Here is an 8069-nt window from a genome sequence, read left to right as displayed (position 1 = left end):
TTCAATTGAGGCCATTGATAACAAAATCCACAGTTGGGTTTGATTTGGTTTTGCGGGAAAGCTTGTGAGGCTGAGTCGGAAGCCACCGCCACCACCACCGCCACCACCAAACCCGAAGCCACCACCACCGCCAAATCCAAAGCCACCCCAATTCTTGATTTCGTGCTGGGATGTACTGAAGGAAGATGGTGAGGAGAGAGAGAATTGGGTGTAATGTCCATAGCAATTGCTGGTGTTACATACCAGTTTTTTTTTTTTTTTTTTTTCAATCAAACTTGAAGAGACCAAATTGCCCTTTTAAATATGACAGGTGGCACCCTTCGTAACAGAGGAGATAACAGCATGTACACAAAGTGTGTCGGGTTTCATAGTCCATGTACTTATGTTGGGTTATATAAAAGTTGACCACCTTAATTCGGAGTGGCCTTAAGTTCATGTACCGTTCTTAAAAATTTCCCATACATTTAAACTATTTATTATTCATTTAAAAAATAATATAAATTCAAAACTAGCCAGAATAGAGAGCACTGATGCAGACATATTTCTAAAGTGACTAGTTAAAATGACTTTTTAGCTACTTTGGCTAAAATTTAACTCAAAAATGACTAGCGTCGCTCTGAGTAGAATAACTTTAGCTTATTTTGATACTTTAGGTCAAGACCCGGTCCAACTTCCAAGGGTAGGTGACTAGGTTCTCTTGATTATGAATTGAAGCGTCGTTGAGGCGCCGGCTGTAGAAAAGTGAAAAGAGATGGGAAAGCGAGACAAGAAACAAAGACACCAACACAGAACCTCCCACAGAGCTGCCTTTAACTACACTGAAGAAGGTGATGAAGGTGTCAGCTTTGAAAGTCATGCTGCTTCCAAGTTCAGTCTTTCTGAAGAAGAAGAAGTAGAAAAAAAAGAGGAAGATGAAGAAGAAGACGAAGACGAAGCAGAGATTGAGGAAACAGAGGAAACTGATAAATACCCATCAAAAGATATGCCCTCAAAGTTTCTTCTTTATCAACAATCTGTGCAGGTTTGATCAATTCTCTGCCATTTCAATCATTCTTTGGCTGCTCTGAGCACGTACGGAAGAATGCCAATATTTTGATATTGAAATTGGGAAGAAATAAAGAAAGAAACCTAATCATACTAAGCAGAGCATATGTTTTCTTCAAAATGTGACCAAATGAAATTAAAAATCTTGACACATTTGTATTTTGTTTCATGTTTCCGTTCTTTCTCTAGCACCCAAATGGATAACTGTATGTGTTTTTCTGGAAAGGACATATGTGATGTAATTTGGTTAAAATTTATGTTATTTGCAGTCGCCAAAAGGAGACATAAGCTATTTGCAGAAGTTCTTTTTGATGTATGTGGGTGGGAGGCAACCTCTCCATCTCCAAGAAGATTTTTGTGGCACTGCTCTTCTTAGGTATTTCATTATTCTTTGTATTCATACATTTGAAAGGAAACTTCAAACTATGTAGTGAACAGTTTCTGTTGTTGCAATTTTGGTGGATTTGGTTGAGGGTTTAGGAAGAACTTTTTTTTTGTAAAGTTATCTTCGTTTACTAAAACAACATCTTGGTAAGTGATATAATAAGCAGTTGCATATTGGAAGAAGATAAGGTTAGGAATGCGTTGCAGTACTGCTCACTGTAATCCGTAGCAAGTAACTTTATACTCAGCTTATGTTTGAGGAATAAGAAGAGACTGTAGTCATGCAACCCGTTTGGTTTTTTTGTTATATTCTCAGGGTCTGATATATATACTCGGTTAAAGTTCAAGCGTGGTTGAGTTCTTAAGTCAGTAAGAAATCATTAGGTTGTTCGTAATTGCTGTTCCAACCACAATCTAAAGACGTGACACTTATTTTATGTCTTACAGTGCAGAATGGCTCCGCACAGACTCTAGAAGGACTGCTGTAGGGTTGGATTTGGACCTTGAAGCGCTAGAATGGTGCATGGAGAACAACATAAATAAGATAGGGTCTGATGGGTATTCCAGAATATCCCTCTTCCATGGGAATGTCTTGCAACCTCTTGAGGCCAAGCTAATTGAGTTTGAGCCCCAGGAGCTGATAAGAAACATTTCACTCTCTGAAAACAAAGATGTTTCTGAGAGTGGTGAACTTGAAGGGGGTTCTTCTTCTCCACATAATGAGAAGTACATGAGGAACCATCCATTGCCTGCTAGAGACATAGTGTGTGCTTTTAACTACAGCTGTTGCTGTCTTCATCGACGTGCTGAACTGGTTTTGTATTTCAAGCATGTTCTTGATGTCTTGTCAAAGAAAGGTGGAATATTTGTAATGGATTTATATGGTGGTACATCATCAGAGTGCAAGCTAAGGCTTCAAAGGAAATTTGCCAATTTCACGGTACAATATTTCTTTCCAAATCCTCATTACTTTTGTAGCATCAGAAGCTTAGCATGGGTGAGTGGAAGAGGAAAGAAAAGAAAACAATATGGCTTCACAAGCAACCCTGTCGTCAGCACACATTAGATTTTTGTTTTTTTGTTTGTTTGTTCTTCCCATTTATGCTGGGTGAATTATTGGTTACTTGAAGAAGCAAGAAGGGAGAATTTTTATATACGAAGCAGTAGTCTAATTTTAGTTCGAAGCATGTTAACATTAAGGTGCGACACAACATTTAGAAAATATCATAGCAGTTTATATCATCTCTTATAACTACTTTAAAGATATTCTCTACTTTCGAAGACATCCTTACAGTACATGATAAAGTTATTATTGACTTGTGCAGTATTTTTGGGAGCAAGCTGAATTTGATATCATTGAGCGCAAAACAAGGATTAGTCTCCATTTCCATCTCAAAAAGCAGCAGAAGAAACTTCGACACGCATTTTCATACAGCTGGAGGCTGTAAGTTGCTTTGTGTTCTTTTATACAAGGTCTTCTATATGTAAAAGGAATATTTTGCACTCTTCGTTGTGACTACTGAGACTATATCATTGTTCCTGGTAACTTCTGAATCATGTAATTAATAACAATTTCTTACATACCCCAGGTGGTCATTACCTGAGATTAAGGACTGCTTAGAAGAGGCAGGTTTTCAATCTGTCCACTTTTGGTTGCGCGAGATGCAAGACACCAGAGAAATCAGAAAAACAGAAGGTTTTGGTGTTGGGCGAGACATAAAATATGAAGAGGTTACAAAATTTCAGCAACAAGATGCTTGGAATGCATATGTCGTAGCTGTTGCCTAGCTTCATGTTATCAAGTAAGCTCTGCTTTGGTGCTTTATTCAATTGCTATTACGATCCAAAGAACCATAGAGTTCCAATAAATAGGTGCTTAAGAGCTGTTTTCAAAAGTCACAAACTTATTTTCATTTGTGCTTCCCGAATTAGCTTGCAGTACTCATTCTATACTGTGTTGGGGTTTTTGGTTGGTATAACATTTGCTCTCAGCCTTTCTACCTCTATAGTAGATAAATGAGGTGTAGACTGTCAAAAGAGTTTAGGGTGGACAGTTTTAGGAAAGAATACCAGAAGTGTACAGACTGTGTTTCTGAGCTAGTAAAGAATACCATAATTGAAATTTCATTTAAATGCCATAGATGATATCATTTAAATGCCATAGATGATGTAAGCCCATTGGTACTTTGAATAGAGGGCCAGAGGTCCCATTTTTGTTACTTTCCTACTGCAACTTGATTTCACTGTTAATGTTTTGAATTTTGCATTTTGGCTACTTTGCATCAATCTTTGAAAACCTGATTATTATGCAATTATAAATACATAATTGCAAATGGATCTCTTGTTAGAGATTACCCATTTTATATGGAGGTAATGTTTTTGAAGACGTGTGGAAGATATTCACAACCACAACCTTGCTTTTCAGGTGCCAACTAATGCAACGGTTGCAGAGACTGGGGAGGGTCATTTTGCAACTTTGCTCTGGCCTTGAAAAACTTCCATGAGGTTGGCTTATATGCTAATAACTTCGACAGTCATGGACTCTTAACATTCATCTTCTGTCATCGTGTCTTTTGTCATGTTTGCATGTCCTTTGGAATCAAAAGTTAGAACTTGCTGCTACTCACCCTTGCTATACGGGCGTCATGGTTTTAGTCAATGTATGCTGGTATTTTCGTACATGGCAATGTCAATGATCAAATCAATATACAGATAGACATTTTTGAATATTGATGTCACATTCGTTTTTTAAAGTCCAGCAATCAGCCACTAGCCGGTGCAGGAGTAAGATTGCGCTCTACCTTAAGCCTTTTGACCTCTTATACTAACAAATTAGTTTTGAATTTCCACTTTGGAAGTCAGAAAGGTATTCATGTGCAACCCAGCAAACAACGCACTGTTCCAAAAGCCAGTTTAGGTTTGGCCTCAGATGAGTTTGTTCTTTATCTCGATGATAACAGCTTGAAGTGTGTTTTAAACAATCTCCAGATACTTAAATTTGTGTCAATGCTCTAAAACTCCAAAGTTTGAGAATTATTTGAGACTCAACTTATGCCATGGGCATTGAGAACTAGAATTCCCATACACACACATACTTATTGAAAGTGTGCCACTAGCTTAGAAAATGATGGATTGATAATGAGTTTTAATTGTGCAGAAAATAATTACAACTACATAGCACTGTGCGACACAAGCAAAGCATCAAGTCTTTTCTGGGTTCTTTTATGCCTTAAGTGAACAGAACCACTTCAAAAATTAATGAATTGAAAGAACAAAATTGCAGAATATTAGATTCTGAGAAAGCAGTTCTTGGTGAAGTTCAGTAAAACACAGCCGAATTGAGAATTGGAACACTAAAGATTTTCCAAGTAGCTAGTTGCATCCATATTCATCAAAATCAGTCTGCCTCTGTAGATGCAGCAGATAGGAATTAAAAATGTTATCTCTTCTGATACTTCGCAGTACTCCATCTTTTTCATGGAGAAGCATATTGTCGGGAGGGATGTTTTAAGGCGAGGTGCTCATTTCTAAGCTGGTACTGGGAGCAATATTACAGTTTAAACGATCCCAGGCTCCCTTTTATCACACTTGCTCAACCACTTTTCCCCAATATGGAGGGTACAGACTTTGGAGTTGGAAGTCCTTTGCGACACAGAAGCTCATGTCTGGACTTCTTCTTCTGTAATTGAAAAGCTATTCTCGCCACAAGAAACCGAGTTGATGGACATATTCCTCTAAGCTGAAAATGACCAAGTGATCACCTTGCGTGGCATTTGGACAACAGGGGCTGAAGATATTGAGCACCACGACCAACTTCACCTTTTCAAGAAATGTTCTCTTCTGGCTTGCGCATGATTACAATTTACAAGCAGTTGCAACCTTCTTCAAAAAGGAGGGTCTAGCTTTTAGGGAGAGTATTCTTTGCATCATTGACTCTTGGTTGTTACTCGGAGAGTGATTGCTCACCCAAAATTAGTACCATTAAACGTGAAGATGAGGATTCCATTCTTTCCGAGGGACAATATTAGTGCTTTCTTATCGTAATTTCATATGGTCAGAAGTGGCATGGATTAGCTCCTTGTCATGACTTTTAACAAAGAGGATGGCCGGTAGGTGTGTCTCATGCTATTATTACAAAGAGAGAAATGTTTTGTTTTTTTGTTTTTGTTTTTTTAGTAGAAGTTGATTGTTATTCAATAACCAACAGTCAATAGGCCATGGCTTACAAAGCTTACACAAGAATTCTGGCAAGAAAATCCGATAAAACCGATCCAAGCTAAAGCAAACTAATTAAAATCATTGGGAAGCTCACATTTAAGCAAGCCTATCCAAGAATGACAAAGCTTCGCCTCCTACGGAAAGAAATTCAACTAGCTCTCACTTGCCAATCACGCAATTGTGGTACAAGCAAGAAACTAGAAACGTCATAGAAGACTCATACAAACTTAATCACACTCACACATGCTGAAAACCCCAGCTAGAACAACTAAACAATAAACAGCTCCTTCCCTGTCAAGTTGGAGCCTATATCTGAACTTGCATTGTTACCTTCAATTTTCTTTGCCAAAGAATTTTTGCGAAAGAAACCGGGACCTCCACCAATTCACCCAGCTGAAAATCCCGAGGTATAATCGCTAAACTAGGCTTGAACTGCTTCCTCTTCACACCTAAAGCTACTTTTGAATGTTTGTCAACAGAAACAGGCCCAACAACATAGCCCTCCATGTTTGCCCCATCAGAATTTAGGCCCGACCTAATAATCTACAGCTTTGGCCCAGCCAACCCAGCGGTCAACCCTAATTCAAAATTAGGGTTTCCCGCCAAGATTTCCAGAAGAGCCCGTGCTGCACTTGCAGCAGCCATCAATCCCAGGCCCGCCTCCGTAGACACTTCCAGCATCGCCAGCCCCTTCGACGCCTCATGGGACGTCCCCAGACCTCCAACTGCCGCCATAGTCGTCGGTGAACCCGACACCGAACTCAACCCCACACGGTCCTAACCTTCGCAGCCCGACACTGCCAGCGGCAACATCTCCATCTCCAACCTCCTGTCACACACACCTCCTCCATGCCCTAAGAAATCACACGCAGCACAGAGACCATGACACTTCTCGTACTGGAGCTCAACCAACACTGACACAACCGGTGAAAACTCAAACACCCATCTTGCCCAGATCCTCAGACGAACATCTTGCATCACACGGACCCTCTGAACTGGGTCCTTCCACTACACCGCCCCCTGATCAACCCGAACGAAGGTCCCCAACGCTCGTCCGATCAGAGTTAAAGCCTTCTCATTGCGCATAGCCATGCGCAAACCCTTCAACGCCACCCTTACCTCAAGGAGGTGTAGTGGAGCCGCCTTGAGATCAGAAACGCCGTCATAGTCGGCCAGCAGCAATATGGAATTGTTGTAAAACCATGGACCCCCCTGAGAGAATCTGATCCTTCACAGCCCTGTCTTTGAATTGGAAGACGAAGATGTTGTCCTCCTCCTGTCGGATCAAAACTCTCTCCCTTAACCCCCACACGTTGGAGATCGCCGCCGAGAACGATGGGAGCACCATCGCCTTATTAGACAACAGCTGGCCACAAAGGTAGAAAAACGAATCATGAATTGCATCTTCTCCTCCAACAAGGCTCACAAAAGCCTCCTTAAAAGGTGTAAGAGGAGCCACCGTCTCCTCCGCCATCTCTTCACAAACTCGATCAATTCGGACGGCTAGGGCAAAGAAACCCTAGCAGAGCCAAAAGTCGACTTTTTCCTTTTGTAGAGTTGATCCTTAATGAATAAAAGAGAGAAATGTTGAATGGACTTGTATAATAAATAGAGAAGAAATCAGAATAAAAGAGTACAGTCTTACTCACCTAAGAAACAGTTTAAAAGAATTGCGAGAGACAGTTTATTTTCACATATCAGAGTACACTTGAAATTGTAATAATTTAAAACTGTGTGTTTAATTTCAGCTATCAGATTCCTTAAGTAAGCAGGACTCTAAAGGAGTAAGGCCTTGTTCAATTCAGGGTTTTAACCTCTGGAAGGAAAGTCCTACCTTTTCCATGTTTGGTAAGTGCAAGGTTGGGAAAATGATTCCTCTTGCGGGAGAAAAATGAATCATTCCATTCTCTTAAGGGTTTAGGGACCATTTTCTTTTCTCATTTATCAACATTAATTACACTTTTCTAACATTTATTGCGCTATTTGTATAACTAAAATAATCTCCTAAAAATTAAATACCAAGTTTTTCTATTATAATATTAGATATTGATTCCATTCCTTGTTGTCGCCAAACATAGTAGTAGGAATACTTGATTTCCCCTCTTGATGGAAATACAAAGGAATAACTTTTCTAAAGAATCAATTTCGTGAACCAAAAAAGCCTCAAGAGCGGGGATGAATTGAAGAGTTTTGCTTTGTCACGAAGCTGCTCACCTAAGAAATAGTTTTGATAAACTATAAGCGAATTTGACCACTGATAATAAATTAATAAATAAATAATAATCTTAGTATTTGATTCATTAAACCTTGTGATTTTTAAAAAAAATAATTTTTTAAGTGAGCAAGACTGTGCTTTGTCAATTTGAATCGAACTCGAGAATCTACTTTTAATTTTTAATTTTCATCTTTAAGCTTTCAAAAAT

At 39.3% G+C, this 8069-nt stretch overlaps 1 protein-coding gene across 3 annotated transcripts; it reads left to right on the top strand.

The window, feature by feature from the left end:
* The first annotated feature begins 678 nt into the window (after positions 1-678).
* LOC133734233 (uncharacterized) lies at positions 679-5440 on the top strand. 3 transcript variants are annotated; one of them, XR_009858155.1, is made up of 7 exons: positions 679-1021; positions 1314-1420; positions 1876-2368; positions 2754-2872; positions 3018-3230; positions 3854-3933; positions 4891-5440. XR_009858155.1 is itself a non-coding variant. In XM_062161871.1 (6 exons), the coding sequence occupies exons 1-5, from the start codon at positions 752-754 to the stop codon at positions 3214-3216; spliced, it is 1188 nt and encodes a 395-aa protein (XP_062017855.1). In that variant the 5' UTR covers positions 679-751; the 3' UTR covers positions 3217-3230; positions 4891-5440. The 3 variants fall into 3 exon arrangements, 2 of the variants coding, with proteins under 2 accessions (XP_062017855.1, XP_062017854.1); XM_062161871.1 differs by lacking the exon at positions 3854-3933; XM_062161870.1 differs by lacking the exon at positions 4891-5440 and having other exon boundaries at positions 3854-4181.
* Positions 5441-8069: the final 2629 nt, after the last annotated feature.

Source organism: Rosa rugosa, chromosome 2 (genome assembly GCF_958449725.1).
Source record: "Rosa rugosa chromosome 2, drRosRugo1.1, whole genome shotgun sequence".
Lineage (NCBI taxonomy): Eukaryota > Viridiplantae > Streptophyta > Magnoliopsida > Rosales > Rosaceae > Rosa > Rosa rugosa.
The sequence above is the reverse complement of the archived record's forward strand: the minus strand, read 5'-3'. Positions and strand labels throughout refer to the sequence as shown.